We start from the raw sequence: 24,742 nt of genomic DNA on the forward strand, positions 1-24,742 counted from the left end.
ATGAGGGAAATCATATGATACTTGTCTTTCTCTGACTGGCTTATTTCACTTAGATTAATACTCTCCAAGTCCCTCCGTGCTGTCTCAAAGGGTAAGAGATCTTTTTACTGCTGCGCAGTATCCCATGGTATAAGTGTACCACAGCTTTTGTTGTTTTTTTAAATATATTTTTATTGATTTTCAGAGAGGAGGGGAGAAGGAGAGAGCTATGGAAACATCAATGATGAGAGAAGAGAATCATCGATCGGCTGCCTCCTGCACGTTGCCCACTGGGGATCAAGCCCACAACCCAGGCATGTGCCCTTGACCAGAATCAAACCCAGGACCCTTCAGTTCGCAGGCCGATGCTCTATCCACCGAGTCAAACCAGCTAGGGCTACCACAGCTTTTTTATCTACTTGTCTACTGATGGGCACTTGGGCTGTTTCCAGATCGTAGCTATTGTAAATTGTGCTGCTATGAACATAGGAGTGCACACATTCTTCCTGATCAGTGTTTCAGGTTTCTGTGTTTCGGGTTTCTTAGGATATGTTCTAGAAGTGGGATCATTGGGTTAAATGGCAGTTCCATATTTAATTTTTTTGAGGAAATTTCATACTACTTTCCATAATGGCTACACCAGTCTGCATTCCCACCAGCAGTGTACTAGGGTTCCCTTTTCTCCACATCACCAGCACTTGTCATTTGTTGATTTGTTGATGTTAACCACTCTGACAGGTGTGAGGTGATACCTCATTGTCATTTAAATTTGCATCTCTCTGATGATTAGTGACTTTGAGCATTTTTTCATGTCTCTTGGCCATCTACATGTCCACTTTGGAGAAGTGCCTCTTTAGGTCCTTTGCCCATTTTTTTTAAAAAATATATTTTATTGATATTTCACAGAGAGGAAGGGAGAGGGATAGAGAGCTAGAAACATCGATGAAAGAGAAACATCGATCAGCTGCCTCCCGCACACCCCCCACTGGGGATGTGCCCGCAACTAAGGTACATGCCCTTGACCGGAATCGAACCCAGGACCCTTCAGTCCGCAGGCAGACGCTCTATCCACTGAGCCAAACCGGTTTCGGCTCTTTGCCCATTTTTTAATTGGATGGTTTGTCTTCCTTTTGTTAAGTTGTATGATTTCCTTATATATTTTGTTTATTAACCCAAATATGTTCTCCCTACAGTGGCTTCCTTTTCATTTGTTGATGGTTTCTTTTGCTGTGCAGATGCTTTTTATTTTGATGAAATCCCATTTGCTTATTTTCTCCTTAGTTAGCTTTGCCCTAGGACAGTGGTCGGCAAACTCATTCGTCAACAGAGCCAAATATCAACAGTACAACGATTGAAATTTCTTTTGAGAGCCAAATTTTTTTAAAAATTTGTTTATTGATTAAGGTATTACATATGTGTCCTTATTCCCCATACCCCCCACCTCCCATTCATGCCCCCACCCCCCTGTTGTCTGTGTCCATTGATTAGGCTTACATGCATGCATATAAGTCCTTTGGTTGATCTCCCCCCCTTACCCCCACCCTCCCCTACCTTCCCTAAGGTTTGACACTCTGATTGATGTTTCTCTGTCTCTGGATCTATTTTTGTTCATCAGTTTATGTTGTTCATTATATTCCACAAATGAGTGAGATCATGTGATTATCTTTCTCTGCCTGGCTTATTTCACTTAGCATAATGCTCTCCATCTCCATCCATGTTGTTGCAAATGGTAAGAACTCCTTTTTTTTTTTTTTTAATATATTTTATTGATTTTTTTTACAGAGAGGAAGGGAGAGGGAGAGAGAGTCAGAAACATCAATCAGCTGCCTCCCGCACACCCCCCCACCGGGGATGTGCCCACAACTAAGGTACATGCCCTTGACCGGAATCGAACCCGGGACCCCTGAGTCCGCAGGCCGACGCTCTATCCACCGAGCCAAACTGGTCAGGGCAAGAACTCCTATTTTTACCGCAGCGTAGTATTCCATTGTGTAGATGTACCACAGTTTTTTAATCCACTCATCTGCTGATGGGCACTTAGGCTGTTTCCAAATCTTAGCTATGGTGAATTGTGCTGCTATGAACATAGGGGTGCATATTCCTTTCTGATTCGTGTTTCTAGTTTCGAGAGCCAAATTTTTTAAACTTAAACTCTTCTAATGCCACTTCTTCAAAATAGACTCGCCCAGGCTGTGGTATTTTGTGGAAGAGCCACACTCAAAGGGCCAAAGAGCCGCATGTGGCTCGGGAGCCACAGTTTGCCGACCACGGCCCTAGGAGATGTATCTGCAAACATATTACTATGAGAGATGTCTGAGGTTATGCTTCCTATGGTTTCTTCTAGGCTTTTTATGATCTCATGACTTACATTTAAGTCTTTTATCCATTTTGAGTTTATTCTTGTGTATGATATAAGTTGGTGGTCTAGTTTCATTTTTTTGCATGTATCTGTACAATTTTCCCAACACTTATTTATTGAAGAGACTGTCTTGACTCCATTGTATGCTCTTGCCTTCTTTGTCAAATATTAATTGAACGTAATGGCTTTGGTAGATTTCTGGGGTCTCTATTCTGTTCCATTGATCTATATCCCTGTTCTTGTGCCAGTACCAGGCTGTTCTGATTACAGTGGCTTTGAAATATAACTTGATATCTGGTATTGTGATTCCTCCTACTTTGCTCTTCTTTCTTAAGACTGCTGCGGCTATTCAGGGTCTTTTTGGTTCCGTATAAATTTTTGGAGTATTTGTTCTAGGTCTGTGAAATATGCTGTTGGTATTTTAATAGGGATTGCATTGAATCTGTAGATTGCCCTGGGTAATATGGACATTTTAATTATGTTAATTCTACCAATCCATGAACACGGTATATTCTTCCACTTGTTTATATCTTTATCTCTTTTTTTTTCTTTTTCTTTTTTTTTTAATATATTTTATTGATTTTTTACAGAGAGGAAGGGAGAGGGATAGAAAGTCAGAAACATCAATGAGAGAGAAACATCGATCAGCTGCCTCCTGCACACCTCCCACTGGGGATGTGCCCACAACCAAGGTACATGCCCTCGACCGGAATCGAACCCGGGACCCTTCAGTCCGCAGGCCGACGCTCTATCCACTGAGCCAAACCGGTCAGGGCTATCTCTTTTTTTTTCAATGTCCTATAGTTTTCCGAGTATAAGTCTTTCTCCTCCTTGGTTAAGTTTATTCCTAATTATTTCACTTTTTTTTGTTGTTGCTGCAATGGTAAATGGGGTTGTTCAGTTTTTCTTTCTGAGAATTAATTATTGGTGAGAAGCACAGACTGCTTTTCTAAAGGAGAACATCTGGGTCACACTTGAGTCAGGAATAACATTTATTACATTCTTACAATGTACTTTCTTACAATGTTGTTATAGGTTATAGCATTTGAGGTTGGCTCTGTCATCGTCTAGTGTCCTATTTGTTCCTTTAGCTTTCTTTCATTTTTTTCCTTCTGTAGATTTGTTAGTCTTGCCTCTGATTACATACTGACCAGTGTGTCTGCATCTGAAGCTAGCCGGGATCTATCTCCTCCCGCTCCTCCGATCACTTAGATGGTTTACTTCCGGCCCCTTCCAGAATTTCCCTTCATATGAGTCTGCTGGTGAAGAACTCTTGGTTTGTCTGAAATTATCTTTATTTTACCTTGACTCTTTAAATACGGTATATTTTCTCCAGGTTGCAATTCTAGATTGCCAGTAATTTCTTACAGCAATGTAGCTGTCATTCTGCCGTTTTCTGGTCTCCACTGGTTGTTGTGAAGTCAGCAGTGACCTGTCACCCTTTAAAAGTAATGCCTTTTTGCCCTAGCTGATTTGGCTCAGTGGTTACAGCATCATCCCGTGGACTAAAGGGTTGTGGTTCAGTTTCGGTCAAGGGCATGTACCTCAGTTGCAGGATCAATCCTGGCCCTGGTCAGGGTACCCTGTGTGGGAAGAAACCAATCAATGTGTCTCTCGTACAATGATGTTTCTCTCTCTCTGTCTCTCCCCCTCTCTCTGAAGATCAATGGAAAAAATATTCTTGGGTGAGGATTTAAAAAAAAGCAGTGCCTTTTTTATTCTCCTCTGCTGCTTTTAAGATTTTTCTTTGGTTTTGTTTTTTCGTAGCTCAGTATACTATGTCTAGGGCTGATTTTTTATAGTTTTCCTCTTTGTGATTTGTTGGGATTCTTGCAATTGTGTATTGCTCTTATCAGTTTTAGAAAATTCTCAGCCACTATCACTTTGAATAATAGCCTTCTCATTCTCGTCTTCTGAAACTATGATAAAATGTATGTTTTGTCAGTTTTCTCAGTCTACTATATTTTTCAGCTTTTCTTTTTTCAAGACCCCTATGGATAAGGGGGGGACTACTGTAAGCATGGATGTTTTATGACCTTTCATATTTCTGCTATGTGAAGTCTGGGTAGGTCTGTAATGTGAACCTCTGCTGGCTCTCACGCAGGTGCCTTGTTTTCTTGTGTACCTGGTTAACCCTTATTGCGTGCTGCTTTGAAAAATAAGTGTGTGGATCTCCCAACACATAAAATGAAGGTGCATCTAGAGGGTTTACATAGGGGTTTCATAGAACACCCCTGGGATAGAGTTTGGGCTGCCAATTCTGTCGCCAGTGTTTACACTCTCTCCAGGGTGGGCATGTTTTCCTGGTTCTGCTCAGCACCAAGGCAATGCTGCCTACAGGCTTTTGAGTGTTGGGGAAGGGAGGGCAGGTACACTGCTGGTTTGCTCTTCCCTGCAGTTTTAGTCTTTCGGGATCACAGCTTGATGTCCGAGGAGACTTCCCACTTTTGGTGGGCCCTGAATTTTGATTTCGCCTTTTGTGCTCTGTAAGCTCTCAAAACCTTGCCTGTTTTCACAGCTTAGTTTACTGGGAGAGAAGTGCTTGCATTCTCTTAGATTTTGCATTCTCTTGCATTTCTCTCGCTTGCATTCTCTTAGATTTTGGCCTGGAAATTATGTACCATTTTGTAGTTCTTTGATACTTCTATAAGGATTTAAAAAATATTTATTCCAGCATTTTAAAATAATCTTTGAACTTCCATATACTCCAGACTCAGTTTTCTCTATTATTAACATTTTACAGCTATATGGTACATTTGTCACATTACTTATACATTATTACAGGTCAATATTTGTACGTTATTATTAACTAAGCCCATAGTTTATTCAGATTTCTTTAATTTTTGCTTCTTTCTGTTCCAGGATCCCATCCAGTGTAGTGTTACATCCAGTCACTGCGTGTCCTTAGGCTCCGCTTGGCTGTGAGTTTCTCAGATTTTCCTTGTTTTTGATGACCTCGGCAGTTTTTAAGGAATGTCAGGTATTTTGCAGAATGTCTTTTCAGATTTGTCAGATATTTTGCCTTTGATTAAACTGAGGTTATATGCTTTAGGGGAGAGGAAGATCACAGGTAAGATGCCACTCTTATCACTTCAGACCATAGGGACATGCTCTCAAGATGACCTCACTTGGCTGAGGTAGTGTCTGTCAGGTTTCTCCACTATGGTTTACTTTCCCCATCCACACTGTATGTACAGCTCACACTTAAGGAATAGGGAGTTATGTGTCCCTTCTTGAGGGCAGAGTATTTATGTGGAACTCTTCTGTATGGGAAATTTCTAGTCTCATTTATGTACACTATGGACTCGTGGAAATGTATTTTATACTTTGGATTATAGTCCAGTGCCACTTTCTCAGATTGCTCCAACTTTGGCCATTTGGAGCTTTTTCATTTGGCTTCTGTGTCTCTTTGACATGACCCCATCATTGTTGTTTTGATTTTTGAGCGCTTCCTTACTCTCTGGCTCCAGTGTTCTGCAGGCATGTGCTGTCTGTTTCCTATCCCAGCCCTAGAATCAGCCATTTCTCCAAGGAGGCTTGATTCCTTTTATTGGAGAATGGTGTTAGAAACCTAAAACTACTAGTGTCCTTGCCCTCACCCCTCAGTTGACAATGCAAGGAAACACATATTTATATACACACCAGAGGCCCGGTGCATGAAATTCACGCACTCAGGGTGGGGGGGTGGTCCCTCAGCACAGATTTGTGAGAGGCACAGGCCAGGCTGAGGGACCCCACTGGTGCATGATCGGGGCCAGGGAGAGACGAGGGAGGTTGGCCAGCCAGGGAGGGACTGCAAGAGGGCTCCAGGGCGTGTCTGGCCCATCTTGCTCAGTCCCAGTCAGCCAGACCCCAGCAGCAAGCTAATCCATTGGTCAGAGCGTCTGCCCCCTGGTGGTCAGTGCATGTCATAGCGAGCAGTTGAGCGGCCTTAGCATATCATTAGCATATTACACTTTGGTTGAACAGACAACCAGATAACCGGACACTTAGCATTATTGGGCTTTTATTAGATAACTAGAAATAGTCCTGTAAGGAATCATCTATATCAAGCTAAATATGAGTTCATCCTGGCGTCTCCAACTGTAATTCATTACTGTGTGGATCATTCTAGACTTCTCCCCTTGCTTATTTGTAACCTCCCACTCTAACAGTGAGAAACCTGGCACCCACCATCTGCCATCTGTATCATAGTGTTCTCAGTTATTCTCAGCGAGCATTGCTGGAAACTGTTAACTTTCTCCTTTCTAACGCGAATGATAGAATATTATACACTGCTCTGCACTTGAATCTTTTACTGGGCAGACAATATATATTAGACATCGCTCCTTGCCAGTACACACAGATCTACCTTGTTTTTGAGGACTATATAATATTCAAGTGCTTGATTAGAGGTTATGCATTTTCAAAAATATCACATATTATCAAATTGCCCTCCAGAGATTGGGCCAATTTATATTCTCACCATCAGCACAAGTACTTGTTTTCCTAATGCCAGCTGCAAAGGGGAGAGATCAATATCAAAGTTTGATCTTTGCCAAGCATATGTGAACAGAATATGCTCTTTGTCATGCACAGCAAATCTCTTTTCCTAACTCTAGAGAGCTACAGTCTATTCTGGAATTTTTACATTTCTATATGAAAATTTTACATTTTTATATAGTCAGTTTATCAGTCTTTCAGGATTTTGTTCCATGCTTAGAAAGAAAGGCTTTTCTTCTTCTTCCATGTTTTCTCCTGATACTTTCATGCCTTGCTTTTTAAATCTCATATAAACAGGCACAATGAACACCTATATACATAGCAACGAAGCATTACTGAGAGGCGAAGCCCTGACCACCTGCCCTTCTCCCACCTCCCTTCCTCCTGGAACTAACCACTATCCTATCATTTCCCCTATAGCTGGTGTCTTCGGAGTTGTTACTGATGGGTTTGCTACTAGTCCACCCGGAGCTGAGGAGTTTGCACTTGAAATGTAAATCTACTTTTGGCTTAGTTTAGCTGACATTTTTTGTAAGACTTTCCCATGAAGCTGTGCATTGATTTAGACTCTAGTAGTGCATGTGTCTTAGCACAGATGTGCTAAGGCCAGATTAGCTATTACATGGTCCTCTTGTTTTGCATATTTTGAAGTTGATATACACTGCACATGGTTTCACTGTGCAGGGAGATTTATCGCTGTTGATACCTCCGGTTTCTTTTTCGTTGCTGCAGAGTGTGACTTCGATGTGCCTCAAATGTACCTAACAGCAGCAAGAAAATGGTTATTTAGGTTGTCTCCAATACTTTTCTTTTATAAACGTCTTGATAATGGTGTGAAAAATTCTAAGGTAGGAGTGGACCTGCTGGGTTGTATCTTACGAGCATCTGTAATTTTACCCAGTTCTGCAATGTGAGGGCCCATTCTCCACACCCTAGATATTAGAAGATCCATTTTTTTGTTCATTTGATGGGCATAAAATGCTCATTGATTTTAATTTGCCAGTGGGTTGTGTAAATCATTCAAGTTTTCTTTTGTTTATATCATTTAGACATTTTTCTTTTGGGGATATAGTTTCATTTTCAAGTCTTTTGATCCATTTGTCATTGATTGGGTATAGGGGATACAGCTCTTCTCCCTCCCCCCCAAGATGACCTCTGGCATAATGAATAACCCAATTTTTACCTACTAAGCTTAAATGCCACCTTTCTATTTGATTAAATTACCTATTGGTATTTTCATGTATCATTAGCATATAAGTTATATATCCTTCACATTAATATGTCAGTTCCCCATTCTCCCCCCAAATTAAACTTTCCTAAGAACCAGATGTTCCTTCCAATGGATCCGATATATGAACGCTGCTTTTTTGTTTAATTCTAGGCATTTTCCCTTGTCTGATGGCCACAACTCTCCAGAACAGTGCTAAGTAGTGGGCAATGGAGGATGGTGAGTAATTCTGGTGTTTCAATACTTCTGGCTTATTTTTCATGTTATAAAATGGGAGTTATAATCTGGATGTTAAATTTAATCAAATGGTTATTCCATATCTGTAGAGTTGATAGGGCTTGTATTTATTGGTTTATAGAATCATCCAACTACTCTTGTATCCCCCGATTCCTTTTTCTTTTTTAAGTGACAAAAAAATCATCTTAGGAAATTTATAAAATAGAGAAAAGGCCCATATCCACCCCTGGCAGATAAGCACTAAATAACCACCAAATGAATGAATTTCAGGACTTCTTCAGTCCTATTTTCTCTATTAACAATAGGAAGGTAGAATCTGAACAGTGTTAGAACCATCTCTCCATTGCTACACAGTCTCCAAGCTGGCAACTTTTAAATCGTTATTTCTGAAAATTCCACTGGTGGGAGACGGAGCCAGGGCAGGAATATTTTATAAATCTTATCACATAAGCAGACCTTCTACCACTCTGCTCTCCAACAACTTACCCCCCTTACTTTTATCTATACGAGGGCAAAACTGCTCAGGGCTGCAGGCCCTCAAAGCACATCACCCACCCCTCTCATAGGAGAACAGTCAACACCACACTATGAACTTGTAGAATAGATTTATTTACCTGAAACCATGTCTGTGCAATGCTTGTTACCAGCACAGAAATAAACTGATCTCTATTTACAGTCTAAAGTCAAACATGCGTTGTGATAAATTGACATTTAGCATTTTATTAAGATAAATGCATCACAATATTTGTATTGCACCAACATCTGTCTACTGCTTCTGATTTCATTAAATAAGTTACACTTAATACAGCGCAAAATAGCTGTTTGCACACTCAAAATTTAACAAGTTATGAACTGGAGGCCTACATTTTAACCATTCAACACCTGTAGTGTTCTCAATAAATTTATAAATAAGCAAAACTGTACAGGGCCAATTAAAAAGTAGCATGTTTCAATGACACTGTAGAGAAATCTGGTTACTTACAACTGAAGGCATGCATTACAACTGAATATTGAATATTGTACATTTATATAAGCTATGACATTTTGGACAGAGAAGCATGGAGACTTGGCTGATGGTGTCTAAGTTTTTGGATAAGGTTTCAGAACCTCATTCTTCTTGCAGCAAAGAAACCAAAATTCTCTGGATAGGCTTTCTGATTCATTAAGCTAAGTTGTACATTTGTAATTATTACTTTGATTTAAAAGCTAAAAATCTCATTGGTAGTACACATTTCCTCCACGTAACACACAATGAGTTGGGGGCTTTTTTCCTATTTTTCTCCCCCCGCCCCCCAACTTCAATCATGCAGAGGGCTGGTAGATGTGTTGCTAAAAACGCACATGCACGCAACCGAACACCCTTACATTTCTGCAAAATGGCTTAGGAAGCGGTTACTCCAGTATTGCTGAAAAGGAAAGAAAGAGGAAATCAGCTTTATGAAACATGGGAAGGAAATGTTAGAATAACTACTTAAGACTAAGATTAATAGTGATAGATGAAAGAGAATATTCAGCTTGATCTTTTTAAGATTTTAAGACCAGCGTTTCTGATAACTGTCCCCGAGTCACTGCCCACACAGGGTAGCATCTGGAAACACTGGCTTGGCAACACAGATCCCTGGTGTCATCTGCCTACATAGCAAAGCTCCCTGGCTGACAGGAGAATCCCACCAGGCAGGCGCTTAATCGCTTCAGGTGGAACAGGGTTGAGAAGGGCAAGAGAAGGAACACTTTTCAGTTAGCAGTGCAGGGACATGAAGCAGAAGTGAGCAGTGTGGCAATCAGCACCAAGCCTCTAGCTTCCTCCTCCCCATCCTTCCCCAGGGGCAGGCCCAGCCCTGCCTGGTCTCAGGACAAAATCCTTTACCTCAGCTGCTTATCACCATTCCCTTTCAAGAAAGAGGCCTGGTGGCTTTGACATAATTTGGTGGTTAAATTTAAAAGGCAATGGCCAACTTAGCTCGGTAGATGCAGCAGGCTCTGGGCTGTGGGTAGGTGCTTGGCAGACACTGAGCTATCGCTTGTGGCCTCATACTGCTGAGGGATGCCTACCACACAGACATCAGGGGGGCTGAGGCCCCAGCTTGAGGGTGATGTGGTAGCAGCTGCTTGTGAGGGAGGCTGGCAGTTGCCTTGCTTGTCTTTGAGCTCACACTCTCCTGATAGAACGTGAACATATTATCTGTATTTTAAATGCAGAATAAGCTGCTGGAGTGGTGCCCCAGGAATGGGATGGATGTGTGAGATTGTCATCTTCTGGGCAAAGCTATATCTGAAAGGCCAGGTGAGCATGGAGTGGCAAAAAGCAGAACACTCTAATGGGATGAGCTGCAGGCCCATAGGGGAAGTGTTTCAGGCAGGAACTGCCTAGCAACACCTGCATGGTGGGTCTGAGGAGGATGCTGCCCCATCCAATTACTGATGGTGGCAAAAGCAGTGTCTTCCTGTTCGGTGAGGAGGGGACTGGGTGGCTGCCACTCACTGCAAGATGGAGACCTGAGGCCCATTCCTAGGGTGTGCCCACAGCAACGCAATTGCTGAGGCGGCCTGATTTGGAGCAGACACAGGGACTCAGCTGTCTGGGTTGAGGGAAGTGGGTGCCCAAACTACCTCTGTGGGCGGGATGGGCCTGAAGCTGAGAAACCACCAGGCAACACCAGCCCAGGGCCATCTGGGGCTGTTCATGTCTCCTACAGCAGCCCACAGCACTCAACTTCCTTTGTAAAGGCCACTAAATCAAGGAACTGAGTCAGGGAAAGTTGACCAGTTAGTTTGGTTTCCACTGAATAACATACCACCCAACAAGCTCAGACATCCTGTTTTGGTTTGTAGCCAAGACACACTCCTGGCATTTGATCCCACTTGGTCCTTTTCTTTACCACTCATGATGCTAAAATGGGCAAAACTACCCCCCTACATTATTTGCCAAGCAAACCAACCTCCCTTCTCTGCAGTCTCCACATCCACCTCCTCACACGCAGACCTCTGGGTTTGGCAGCAGCACCTCCTTGTCCTGCCTGATACCTGTTAACTTCCCCCCAAAACAGCCAGCACTTACATCTTCTGGTCCAGCAACCAGGGCCCAAACACCTTCACAAGAACACTCAGGGCCTCACAGGGAGGAAGCTGCCAACCCACTGAACACAAGGTGCTTCCTAGGCCTCCTTCACGCTGGCTAACAAGGCTGGTTGGCTGCTGGCCAAGCAGAGCCCTGCCCTAATAATAACTGTGCTTGAATGTACCCTGCAGAGAGAAGACAAGTCTCAGCTGTAAAGGATGTGACCCAGAAGAGGAAGAAAGGTGGTCTATTTAAGAGGAACCTACGGATACGTGAGTTCACTGATTCAGTTACTTGCTTTCACTAGCTTTTTGCTTTTTAATGAACCAAGGTTCTGGGATGAGTCCTTGTAGCTAACAAAGATCAAAAGAATCACAATTTTTTGTGAACCTTATCTCAGCACTAGCAGAGGCACAGCTCCCTCACAAAGCCTCAGTCTCACCCAATCAGAATGGGTTTCTCTTCCTCCAGTCCCTCCGCAATGAACATCTGGCTATGCCACTATCTGAGGCAGCTGGCACACATATGGCCCCTGCTCTCAGGGACAGCCACAGAGCACAGCCATGCCTGACACACGGGGCTTAGTCACTAGTGTCACACAGCTCGCTCAATTGGTAGCAGTCACCTTCAGGTTAAAGCATCTAAATTCCAGGGAATACTCACGTTAGTTGATGGATGTTGGAAGGCATTGGAGGAAAACACCACAGTTAGGACTGTTAATGACTTATACACTGTTGGTAAGACTGATCTGGAACATGCATCATAGTACGGTGGTGGTGGTTAGTGCCACATTCAAATAAAAATAGTTCTATACAATATGTTCATTTGGTCATGTGCTATTTACAGATTTTACAAAACACGTACACGCACATATACATACACACACTTGCCCTTATGTTCTCTACACCAGGCCAGCAGAAACTTGCATAAAATGTGTCACAGATGACAGTGCCTATACATTAAAAAATAAAATTCTTACAACTACCTATGCAGCAGAACAGGATCCTTCTTCCCTGTGAGTACAGTAAAACTAAAGGTCTGAGCTAAGAACTTAAGAGAAAGTTAATAGTTCAAGCTAGGCCACTTAGGAGTTAAAAACAAGGCAGTTATTTTTCTGTCCATTTAAAATGTTTTATTTTTTAAACTAGATTGTGAAGTGCCACTGAAATAGGCAATGTTGGCAAAACAATGTCTGTTACAATAAAATACACTAGACATTTAAATAAATAACCTTAAAAACTATCTGAGGGGACATGAACCCAATCAAATCTGGAACAATGTTTTCTGCACAAGCGAGAATAGGCATACCTCTTGTTAAGACTGATGTAAACAGAACCATCGAAATCCTACAGGAGAAGCAGCCGAGCAGTGTGGGACCAGGGCCAAGAGTGGGGAGGGGTGGAGGTGAACCAAGAGGGGTGAGGGAGTGGCAAACAAAAAAATACTGAGGTAGCAGTACTCTGCCCAGTGCAGAAAAATTGGCTTATGAATACAAATTAGACTGTGATCTCAGATTAAATCCGGATGATCATGCAAAAGACACAATACATGCTATATCATTTTAGAAAAAAACCACACACATTCATTTCCTAAAATCTGCTGCCAATTAATTTGCTGACAATGTCTGCTGGCTCAACATTTTTTTTTATACAAGGATGAGTATTAAACAGAACACTGTACATGCTTTGTCATCTACAAAAAAATATTTGCATAAAATAGTGTTAGTTCTCTGTACATGTCAATGGACACTTTAATTATGTGTATAAAAAAGGAAAATCTTGCCCCACTGGAGTCAGAAAAAGCAAAACAAAATCTAGAGTATGAAACCTCCTTCACCAGCCAATATGTTCATGTGAAAATTCAGCAGAAATAGACAGTTGCTTTAAACAATAAAAAAAATTGATTAAGTTAAAACATCTTCTTTATGTAAAACTGTCAGTCAAGACCAGAACATATCACTAAAGTTAGTGTCTGTGCTATACACCCAGATCACCAGGGGCATTGCGAACAGCACAAATGGCCAGGAAATCCCATCGGTGCATGCCGAGAATGAGCAGGATTTGGTGGCAGGCTGCACACACTCTTTACCAGGTTCTAGGTAGTTGCGGGCCACAAACTTAAGTGTCTCGTCCATTAAAATCACAGGCAAGGACATTTTCAGCACCATCAGCCACTGGGTCAAATTCAGCGGTGTGATCTGGAAGATAAGCTGAAACACAGAAGCCTTGTCAAGCCCCCAGCCTTGGCTGAAGAGGCAGCCAGTCCCCAGCCTGGGTCCCACCACTACTTACTGGCAAGGGTTCCACATAGAGGATTAGGAAGTGGAGTGACATGGACAGGCAGATGGAGCCCACGAGCCAGATGTTCTCCCAAGGGGGCATCCTCAGCAGGGACTGGTTTTCAGACAAGCTAAATGAGAGAGGTAAACAGGCCCGTGTCACAAGTGACAGATTGTTCAGAAATACGCTTCAATAAGCAGCGGCTAACGGCATTACCCACTGACCTAATTCTACTGACGAAAGTTTCTACTGTAGCAAAGTTAAGGAAGAATGTCCAGATGTAGAACAAACTTCCAATTTTAAATCTAGGCTTTGGTCTCAAAGCTGCTCAATTGCCCTCAACACTTAAGCTATTTCTGAAATTTCCATTTTTGTCACTGGCTTAATTGGATGATACTTTTAGCTGCAATGCTAAAGGGAAAAAGCTCCTTCCTTCCCTGTGGACACTGGCATATAGGCGACCTCCCCTGTCTCTTAAGGCTAAGCACTCCCACTACTTCCTGGAGATGACGGCTCTTACACTTTGGAAGCAGGTGCTGCTTGTTCTCCTTTCTTTTTGGGAAGGAAGAGCTTTCCTGTGATCCTCAATCAATGATCACACACACACACAATCACACAGCGCCCTGCTGTCAAGAGCTTTCACCCAGCTTGCCGAGAGGATTCACTGACCTGTTGAGGGCGTTACACATCTCTATGGTTACTAGAACAGAGAGGGCCATTGTCATTGGGTACGGGGATTCAAAGATTGCACAATCCACACCTTCAAAGTCCGGGTTGTCCTCTTTACACTGTAGGAAATGACTCTGCAATGAAAGCCCAATGGTCAGCCAAGTACAATTCCTAAGTCCACGCACCAATTCCCTAAGTCCACAACACAGACCCACACCAAGACCTCACCCCATTTTCCAGAAAAGCCAGGTCCTTCAGAATAATCTTTTAATGCAACTGCAGATTGAGCCCTAACATTATCTGACAGGCACCCAAACCACAGAAAGCTTAACATTGTTTGGCCTTACAACACTCTGCACCTAAGGCACAGAAAGGAAGATGGCTACATACCAGCTGGTAGAAGGACACTCTTGGACCGCCGTCAGCAGCAACGAACCACCATGCAGCAGCACCCACAGTAGCAGCGCCAACATAACCTGGGAACAAACATCACGACAATGACACACACGGGTTTGCAGCCTGCAGCATTCACTGTAGCTGCTGCCTCGTGAGCCATTCCTCAGGACAGGAGAAAGACAAGGTCTGTCAACAACAGCTGAAACGCCTGTGCAAAAGCAGCTGGACCGAGGCTTCTGCAAGGAGAGGGGTCGTGGTAATGAAGAACCAGGCAGCCAGTTTGTGAGGAACTGGTTCTCCTGGTTTGGTAGTGGGACCTTTACCATAGCCATGCCCTTCTCTAGTCCACAGCCAATACACAGTAAGGCTGCAGTGTGGTAGGACCAGAGCACACCATCCACAACTTTTAGGCAAACTGATGCTATCAGTTGTACACTAATGTATATTTGCTCCATCAAAAGCCTGGCAGGACCGTTATGTGGAAAGGCTGTTAGAGCACTTAGTGCAGAATACTGAGCAGTAGGGCAATACCTGAAGGCTATTATGGGAACCACTCCCCCATTACTTTTTAATTCAGCAAGTTTGTTACACAGAAGCAACAAGGGGTAGTGGAGAACACAGGGCCTTGAGAATGAGAGAATGTTCCACTGTGGTAGCATCCACCAGAAGATGCAAGTGCACCCACCCTCTTACCCACCTACTACACCAGTGCAGCAGGCAGCTGGTGCCAGAGATAAGGCAGCTAGCTATACATGTGCTGATGTGGGGATTACCCAGCATAGGAAGAAATACAAAAGGACAAAGCTCAGCACACAAGGGCTGTGCAGTGCGCCACCACTTAAGAAAATAAAGACAAAATCTGTTTGCTAGAGCTCCTCTGGAAGGGCACCTGAGAAGCTGTTACCATTGGAGGGGAAATGACTGACCAAGAGCCTGCCCACTTGATGCCAGGGTGTGCTTTTTGAGTTTTAAGTCACCTTTCTATGGAACCCTAGGGAAGTTATTTAACCTCTCTGGGACTCCCTTTCCTAACCTATGAAATGGGGAAGAGAACCAGCACCTGGCTCAGGAGGATGAAGTCTACGTAGGTGACATCTGGAGAAGAGTCTGACCTGTGGCCGAGCTCCATGCATTTACCAATCACTGCTGATGAGCACACAGGTTGGTCCCTTTTCTCGATGAGGGAAAAGGGTCTTCATTCTTATTATCTTAGTGATGTAAGGCCTGAGTCATCCCTGTATCCCTTTGTCCATAGGTTAAATCTGAAAACCTCACTCACAAAGATCTAAGGCAGGATGAAGAGCTAAAACAGGGACTAAATTTACTGTAAATTGAGTAGCAAAATGTGCTTTTTTAAAAAATATATTTTATTGATTTTTTTACAGAGAGGAAGGGAGAGGGATAGAGTTAGAAACATCGATGAGAGAGAAACATCTATCAGCTGCCTCCTACACACCTCCCACTGTGGATGTGACCACAACCAAGGTACATGCCCTTGACCAGAATCGAACCTGGGACCTTTCAGTCTGCAGGCCAACGCTCTATCCACTGAGCCAAACCGGTTAGGGCGCAAAATGTGCTTTTAAGGCAATGGTTCTCAACCTTCCTAATGCCGCAACCCTTTAATACAGTTCCTCATGTTGTGGTGACCCCCAACCATAAAATTATTTTCGTTGCTACTTCATAACTAATTTTGCTACTGTTAATGAATCGCAATGTAAATATCTGTGTTTTCCGATGGTCTTAGGCTCTACAGCAGTGGTTCTCAACCTGTGGGTCGTGACCCACAGGTTGAGAACCGCTAACAGGGTCGCCTTAGACCAGCCGTGGGCAAACTACGGCCCGCGGGCCGGATCCGGCCCGCGAAAGAGCAGAGGGTTCTCTTGCTCTCCCCTCCGCTCCTTTACTTTGAATTTATATTAGTTCACACAAACACTCCATCCATGCTTTTGTTCCGGCCCTCCAGCCCAGTTTAAGAACCCATTGTGGCCCTCGAGTCAAAAAGTTTGCCCACCCCTGCCTTAGACCATCAGAAAACACAGATATTTACATTACGATTCATAACAGTAGCAAAATTACAGTTATGAAGTAGCAATGAAAATAATTTTATGGTTGGGAGTCACAACATGAGGAACTGTATTAAAGGGTCGCGGCATCAGAAAGGTTGAGAACCACTGTTTTAAGGGATGAATTTACAAAATTTTGGCTCACAAACATTTTGTTTATAAATTAACAATATAAAACTACTCACAGCCAATAGCCAGGTAACGGAAAAAGAGCCACCCACTGATCAGTGGTTCCTTTGGGTTCCGGGGTGGTTTATTCATGATGTCCAGATCAGGAGGGTTGAACCCCAATGCAGTGGCAGGCAGGCCATCTGTCACCAGATTGACCCAGAGGAGCTGAACAGGAATCAAAGCCTCAGGAAATCCAAGGGCTGCTGTCAGGAAAATACTGTTTCCACCCAAGGAAAAAAAAAAGAAAGATCCCAAATTACTTTTGGTCACTACTCAAATAGCATCACCATGCCCTACTCCTCCATAAAAATTAATGGACAGCAACAATGGATACTTGAAATAACTTTTTTTGGGGCAATCACAAAACATTTATTATACCCAATTTCAAATTACAGTTAACTTTTAGAAGGCCAAGAATTTTAGGTTATTTTATATAGTTAATTTAAACCCATTTCTATGTGAAGGGCAGCCAGACAGGCCCCTCTTCCTTCACAAGAGCTTCCTTCATCTTGACGGGACCTCCCTCCCACCACATGCTCAGAGACCAAAGCTGCTGCCATAGGAAGAAAAGATCTGGAAAACTGGCTACAATCTACACTAATAAAAGAGAAACATGCAAATTAACCACCACACCGCTACGCTCACCAGCCAATCAGAGTATGCAAATTAACCCAACAAAGATGGTGGTTAATTTGCATACGCAGGCAAGGAGCAAAGACTGAAGACAGTGTATGAGGAAGAGGGAGGGAAAGCGGGGTGAGGGTGGCAGTGGGAGAGAGCGCAGGTTAGCAGGCTTCGCTCCCTTCTCTGCTTCACTCAGGCCACAGGAAGCCCTCTTCTTGCAGGAATCTTCCTGCAATGGGCCTCTAGTTTTAGATAAAGGAACACAAGTGACTTGTCTTATGGACCTACCAGACAACTTCCCCCACGTTCGATGAGATGAGGTAGCGGATGAACTGCTTCATGTTGTTGTAAATTGCCCGCCCCTCCTCCACAGCTGCCACGATGGTGGAGAAGTTGTCGTCGGCCAGGATCATCTCGGAGGCAGTTTTGGCCACTGCGGTGCCAGAACCCATGGCAATGCCGATCTCTGCTTTCTTCAGAGCAGGAGCATCATTCACACCATCCCCAGTCTGAAAGGGAATCCGACGTCATTAAGTACTTCCCTCGTGACTGAAGACACTGATTTAGAAGGTACTGTTAGGTTGTAAACTATTCTAGAATCTTCCCTGCATGCAACACATAGCATAGCAACTACTAGTCAACAGAATTCTAGAGAAACAGCCCAGATCATGACAAAAAACAAGAAATTCCAAATCTGGGAATTATTACTAAAAATTTAATGGTCAAAATTTGTACATGTCCAAAGATACTCACCATAGCTGTAATCTCATCAAGAGATTGAAGGAATTCTACGATTTTAGACTTGTGGGAAGGCTCAACTCGAGCGAAACAGCGGGCATTCAAGCAGGCATCTCTCTGTTCTGACAGACTGAGCTCATCAAACTCCCGACCTGTAAAAGCCTTTAACGTCACATCCTCGTCCTGCGTAAAGATGCCAATGCGACGACAGATGGCCACAGCAGTGCCCTTGTTGTCCCCCGTGATCATGATGACCCGGATGCCTGCCTGCCGGCACAGCTTCACAGAAGAGGCCACTTCAAGTCTCGGAGGGTCCAGCATGCCCACACAGCCAACGAAAGTCAAATTGGTCTGCACAAAAGAATCACCTTATCTTGAAACAGGAAGATCTGTTTTTTCCCCTAGTGAGAAACAGGACTACTTATACATTATGAGCAAAGGTTTCTTCTGCATTTTTCTTATGCTAAAGCCTATACCTTTGATTCTTATCTAAGATTAATATTCACACTTCACAGATACAAATCCAATGAAGAATAGTATTAATTCCAATTAATAGGAAACAATTAACTACATTGCTACATTCTTGTTATCAAATCATTCCTTAACTTTCATGACGACAATATTCTGAAATGAGGGGGAAAACATTCTGAGGAATAAGCACTGTGATAGTGGCCATTTTAGTGCCCCATAGTACCAAAGCTTGTTCCTTTCATTCAATGCACCAGGAAGTCACATTACTGATACAAGAGAATTCTGCTATGAGCAGAAAGTAGGAGACGCTCAACCTGGGTATTTTGACCTTTTGCTAACTAATGAATGTTTTTATTAAAAAGGCATGCTCCCTCCAAGGAGCATGCCCTTGCCATTCCCTTCCCCCTCTCCTTCCCAACAAGTAAAAAAATTTCCCAATTTTTAAAATATCTTAACTTACATGTGAGTTGCAAAATAGGTTTTACAAGTTTGTTATCAAGTCTTGATAATTCTTTGTAAGTAAATGACTTGTATTAAATTGTTAACTATATATGTTTGAAGCAGCAACCTAAATTATAATAGTGATGCATTTGGCCGGCAGAAAAATAACCACACCTCTTTCTTGGCAAGACTCATTTGACCTTTTACCAAAGGAGTGCTGTTTAAACACAATGAATGTGCAGGGTGTGGGTGAAGAAACTTTTCATTAGCTAACCTCATATTTAATAAAGTTGGCAGAGTCCTCAAGCTTCATTTCTTCTCTTCTCAGTGGGTTGTCATGAGTGGCCAGAGCCAGGCATCGCAGTGTGTCGCTGCCACTACCCCAATCCCGGATGACAGACATGATCTTCTGCTTAACTCCAGGGGTCATAGGTACTTTTGTACTTCCAACTCGAATGTGGGTGCACCTGTCAATGACACCTTCAGGAGCACCCTGGGAAAACGATACAGATTTAGGTCAACCATTTTATTTACTGGCTCATCCCGGATCCTAATCCTAGCAAGAACATCTCAATTGCAATCTGCTGTACTTGCCTTCACAAACATTTTGCTCATCGACGTCCGGCTTGGCTTGTTTGGTGTACAGTAAACCGACATTGATTTTCTATCACGTGAAAACTCTAGAGTAAATTCTTTTTTCATCAACTGTTTAATGACCTATGAGGAGAACATATATAAAATGCTATTGGATGATGATTTCTGTAAATGTTTCACTTGTTCAACAAATGTTCATTAGGCACCCATTCATTATGTGACAGGCACTGGGGACAGATAGAGCAAGGCACAGTAACAAAACATGCAGTCCTGCCCTTATTTGTGGTGCTCATTCCAGCGAACACACCACTTTTAAGCTCCATAATGCTACTTGTTTCCCTTCATTGAGTAGTTACAAGTCTGGAATCAAACTATTCTAAACCTCAGTCTCTGTGAAGCTGAGGGGATTCAGTCACACCAACCAACCACAGATCTGACAACATGGCTTTGCACCCTCCACCACTGTCACCACACTGATTCTCCTTGGAATGTTAAGCTAGCCTTGCAGTTATGAGTAATTCTGCTTGCACACAACATATTACTGTTTTCATATATTACTAGACTTGATTTGAAGATGCAGTGTTGAGACTCTCTATATCTCTATTATTAATTATATTAGTTTGGCCCTGGCCAGCTAGCTCAGCTGGTTAGAGCATTGTCCTGAAACACCAAAGGTTGTGGGTTCGATCCCCGGTCAGGGCACATACAAGAATCAACCAATGGATGCATAAATAAATGGAACAACAAAAAAATTGATGTTTTTCTCTCTCCCCCTATTAATTAGTTTGCATCTACCTTTTTCTTGTCATGTTCAAGTCAGCTTTTGGTATCCCTAGCCTCATCAAATGAGATGAGAAGTGTTTCCTTTTACTTTTTACTCAAAGTCAGTATTTCTTAAGTGTCTGACAGAATTCGGCCTGGAGAATTTGGGGGGGGGGGGGGGTGGTGGTGGTGGTGGTGGTGTTATTTTGAATTAAATTAAATTATATTAAATTCAGGATTATTCCATTTTTCTTGTGTCAGTTTTAGACAGTTGTGTTCATTCACAGCACTGTGGGAAAAGGCAGACCTTATGGGCACAGATGGTTGCGTGTGGAAATTATCTGTTGATTAATTTTATTTTCTTCAGTTGTCAGACCATTTTACCCGAAAGTGAATATGGGAAAGAAGACACTGCAAGTTTGAGGAGGTAAGGGAGATAATTACTTGCCTACAATAAGAGAGTAAATATGTGGTATAAGCGATGGGCAGCATGAACAATATAATATACCAAGTTCTAACACTGACCGAGTTGCAGGCATTCGCTCGTTCTACTTTAGAAAGACCCTTCAATTCAGTATCAAATACATTCATCTTCTCTACCAGGCAAGTGAGAGCAGTCTCTGTAGCTTCTCCAACTTTTTCATACGCACTCTTTGCCTGTATTGGTAAAAGACATAGAAAGTAGAAAAAGGGAAAATAGTAAACAAGTAATTTGTCTTTAATAGAGATTTTTCCGTATGAGGACAACCTGTCCTCCACTACATCATTATTCTGTGGGCCACTTTCATCCTATTCTGGAACACATGATCCAGATAATTAAAAATATAACTCAAAGCAAAGATGTGCATCTTCTCTTATTCTATTAATTAGGTTTTCCATTTCCCTTAACTATAAGAAGCCACTAGTTATAGTATTAACTCATAAAGTTTTCAAATAGTATTTGTAATTCCATGCCATTACTTATCTACAGAGTTTATATTCTGTTTCTGATGGCTTTTTAGAAACCGAAGGATTTAGCTCACTATAATTCAAAAGAAAGGAAAAAAGGTTTTCTGTTAGTTATCAAAACAACCCTCTAAACCTCAGCTTGTCCTCAGGATAGAACACTACCATCTTAAAAAGCAAGATCAACACCCTATACGTTCAGGAAAACATTTTCTAGCCTGGGTTTTATTCATTTATAACACCAAACTATTAACAGATGAGAACATCATGTACACTAAAACTCTTGGTTAAGTAACTGCAATGCTCAGTCGCAGGACATATGAAAGGCTCTCAGCTTTCTTTGGCTCAGTCATGCTGACTCCGATAGAGATAGAATCTTGAATGGAAGGGGAAATAAAATCAGGAACCCGTACTTTCAAAAGGGAGGAAGGAAGGCTGGATTTTCATCCACCCACCCCACCCTTGACTAGGAACAGTCAGGTCTAGTTTCTCATTTCTGAGGAGACTTACCTCATTGTAATCCAAAGCAGAGTCATTACAAAGGGCACAAATTGTTGCCAGTTCTACAAGACCATCATATTGATGACATTTCACTGGTTTATCATCTTTATACCTGTCAAAAGAAAAAACACTCCTAGAGCACAGTATAGTTATCTCTGTTGACCTTTATTTTCTTAGTTCATGGAATTCCTCCACCACTGGTACCAATAAAAAACAAACAAACCCACTTAGAAATTTAGGCTTCAAATGGGAGCTCAATAAGATGAAATAAGTAGGTCATTGGCTTATAACTTGTGTTTTCTCTTTCAAAGTGTACAAAAATTGCCCTGGCTGGGTAGCTCAGTTGGTTAGAGCATCGTCCCGATATGCCAAGGTTGTGGGTTCAATCCCCAGTCAGGGCAAATACAAGAAGCAACCAATGAATGTATAAAATCAATTTTTTTTTTCTCTCTCTCTGAAATAAAAATAACAAAAACTGGGCAAAGATATTTTTTTAGGTGTACAAAAAAATTTCTACTCTAATAACTGATGCCACGAGCCATGTTCAGAGAGCTGTCTTAACTTTTCTAGACACACTGCAAGTCTATACAAGTACCAAACTGGCATAAAGGATCCCTTAAATGAAAGGAGGGTTTACTCACACTTCTCCAACAGGTGCATATGTTGATCCACTTATGGTAAATTCATTCAGGGAACAAGTATCACCTTCAACTTTGTCCAGAATGAACATCTATAGAAAGAAAAAAAGCACTTAAGTATTTAAAAGGTACAAAAAATGCTAGAAAAAACACACACATACTCTTTGCTAAGACAAAAAAGCAATTTTAATGAAACATTAACTGAACATCAGAAGTATTGTCCCTTATTCTAACTAGAGACCGTTTAAGATTGCCTCCCTCATCCATCTAACAATCTGAGAAACAGCATCACTGAGGTGCTGAATAAAAAAATAGTAAGCAGCAGTGACACCAAAAACACCCCACATGAAACCTGAGTTACAGGGACCATGGGTCAGCAGGGCTCTAGAATGCTCAGAATTTCAAATTTCAAACGGCTGGCTGAGAAGGTGTGTATTAGGTAATCCTGCCTTAGAGCTAAGAATAAAAGCTTGCGAAGAAAACACATTTCAGAGTTGCATCAACATTCCCTGAGTAAAGTAAGATAAATTGTTTCTCTGCTCCTTTCCACTTACTTTTGTTGTGGTAATAGCTCATTTTCCATGAAGCTGCATAGCTATATGTGTACAGTAAGGAGCCTGCAGAGCTGAATGAACTTATGTTACCAAGACAATACAGACAGAAGCATGCTTAGGAAAGAATTCTTAATTGTACAGATTAGTAAGGTGACAAAGGCTAGTTTCTTTTTCCTAAAAATGTTTTACTGATTTTTAGAGACAGGGGAAGGGAGAAGGGGAGAGAAAGAGAAACGTCGAACATCAGTTGGCTGCCGCCTGCATGGCCCCTCACCAGGGATAGAGCCTGAAACCTGGGCATGTGCCAACAGGGAATCGAACCAGCCACCTTTAGGTTCATGGACAATGCCCAACCCACTGAGCCATGCCAGCCAGGACCAAAAGCTAGTTTCTTAAAGATGAGGTTTTAAAAATTTGCTTTCTAATTATAATTCAGAAGTGCAGTTTGGAAGACTAAGATTCAGATATGTGTTTTCATCGCAGACTGAAACTGTAAAACCTCTTAAAGGGGTGAGGGGGGACAAAAACACACAAAGTGATACTTCAACTATATCATGCCAAAATATCTCTGAAATATGAACAAGAATATGATCAAACCAGTTCCAATAAGGAACTGTAAACTCACTGAAAAGAGAATCATGTCATGCTTTTTATGTATGTATATTAATCCTCACCTGTGGATATTTTCCCCATTGATTTTTAGAGTGGAAAGGAGGGAGGGAGGGGAAATTGAACCCATGACCCTTAGGTGTGTGGGCAACTCTAACCATTGAGTATACAAGCTAGGACCATGTCACACTTTTACACATCTTTTCAGAGCCTCCCAACTCCTATTCAATAAGAAAATAAACTCATCTGGATTTTAAAATGTTAGTTGTTGTTTTTGCCTCACAAGATTTGCTTGTTATATAGCACATACTTTTAACTTTCAAAAACTTCATTTCAAAAGTATGTTAAGAATTAAATCAACCTTGGATCTGAACTAAAACCATGAGTAAAATCAAAAGTATATAATTGGAGTTAAACCTGTGAGGACTCCTGATAAAAGGCTGTAGTTTAAAAAACATGTATCAGCATTTCAAATGAGGAAAAGATTCATTTCCAAGGTTACATGCAGCAAGGTCAATTTTTCTTTTTAAACAGATAAACACCTTAAAAAGGCTCTTTCTGAAGATGTTTGACATTTTATAGAATAAGAAACAAAGGACCAGCCTGGTTAAAGGATATGCTCAAGGTTACACAATTATTGAATGGAAGAGAGAGGATCAGGTTTAGCTACCAGTCATTCCTATAAGAAAATCCAACTCACCCCCTCAGTATTAAAAGTTGTGTGACCCTTGCCCTAACTGGTTTGGCTCAGTGGATAGAGCGTCGGCCTGCGGACTGAAGGGTCCCAGGTTCGATTCCGGTCAAGGGCATGTACCTTGGTTGCGGGCACATCCCCAGTAGGGGGTGTGCAGGAGGCAGCTGATCGATGTTCCTCTCTCATCGATGTTTCTAGCTCTCTATCCCTCTCCCTCTCTGTAGAAATCAATAAAATATATATTAAA

At 42.1% G+C, this 24,742-nt stretch overlaps 2 protein-coding genes across 6 annotated transcripts in view; one reads left to right on the forward strand and one right to left on the reverse strand.

The window, feature by feature from the left end:
• ANAPC7 (anaphase promoting complex subunit 7) overlaps positions 1-5,377 on the forward strand; it is a 35,292-nt gene extending 29,915 nt beyond the window's left edge. Inside the window, exon 11 of the mRNA XM_080650621.1 lies at positions 5,201-5,377. Coding sequence (XP_080506747.1) covers positions 5,201-5,246 — 46 coding nt within the window. The 3' untranslated portion in view covers positions 5,247-5,377. The remainder of the gene's footprint in view (positions 1-5,200) is intronic.
• Positions 5,378-8,873: 3,496 nt separating this feature from the next.
• The window catches only part of ATP2A2 (ATPase sarcoplasmic/endoplasmic reticulum Ca2+ transporting 2), a 57,579-nt gene continuing 41,710 nt past the window's right edge, over positions 8,874-24,742 (reverse strand). For 2 of the 5 annotated variants that reach the window (XM_080650616.1, XM_080650619.1), the window contains 14 exons: positions 22,642-22,730; positions 22,010-22,112; positions 21,080-21,211; positions 19,793-19,915; positions 19,473-19,691; positions 18,302-18,637; positions 17,837-18,057; positions 16,939-17,141; positions 14,682-14,767; positions 14,292-14,425; positions 13,635-13,752; positions 13,432-13,552; positions 12,234-12,295; positions 8,874-9,691 (listed from right to left, as the gene is read on the reverse strand). In XM_080650616.1, coding sequence (XP_080506742.1) covers positions 9,647-9,691; positions 12,234-12,295; positions 13,432-13,552; positions 13,635-13,752; positions 14,292-14,425; positions 14,682-14,767; positions 16,939-17,141; positions 17,837-18,057; positions 18,302-18,637; positions 19,473-19,691; positions 19,793-19,915; positions 21,080-21,211; positions 22,010-22,112; positions 22,642-22,730 — 1,992 coding nt within the window. In that variant the 3' untranslated portion in view covers positions 8,874-9,646. Of the gene's footprint in view, positions 9,692-12,233; positions 12,296-12,457; positions 13,553-13,634; positions 13,753-14,291; positions 14,426-14,681; positions 14,768-16,938; positions 17,142-17,836; positions 18,058-18,301; positions 18,638-19,472; positions 19,692-19,792; positions 19,916-21,079; positions 21,212-22,009; positions 22,113-22,641; positions 22,731-24,742 lie in introns of those variants that run through there. The other 3 variants (XM_080650615.1, XM_080650617.1, XM_080650618.1) reach the window with 2 other exon arrangements.

The sequence above is a fragment of the Plecotus auritus genome, assembly GCF_963455305.1.
Source record: "Plecotus auritus genome assembly, chromosome: 13".
NCBI classification, from domain to species: Eukaryota; Metazoa; Chordata; class Mammalia; order Chiroptera; family Vespertilionidae; genus Plecotus; species Plecotus auritus.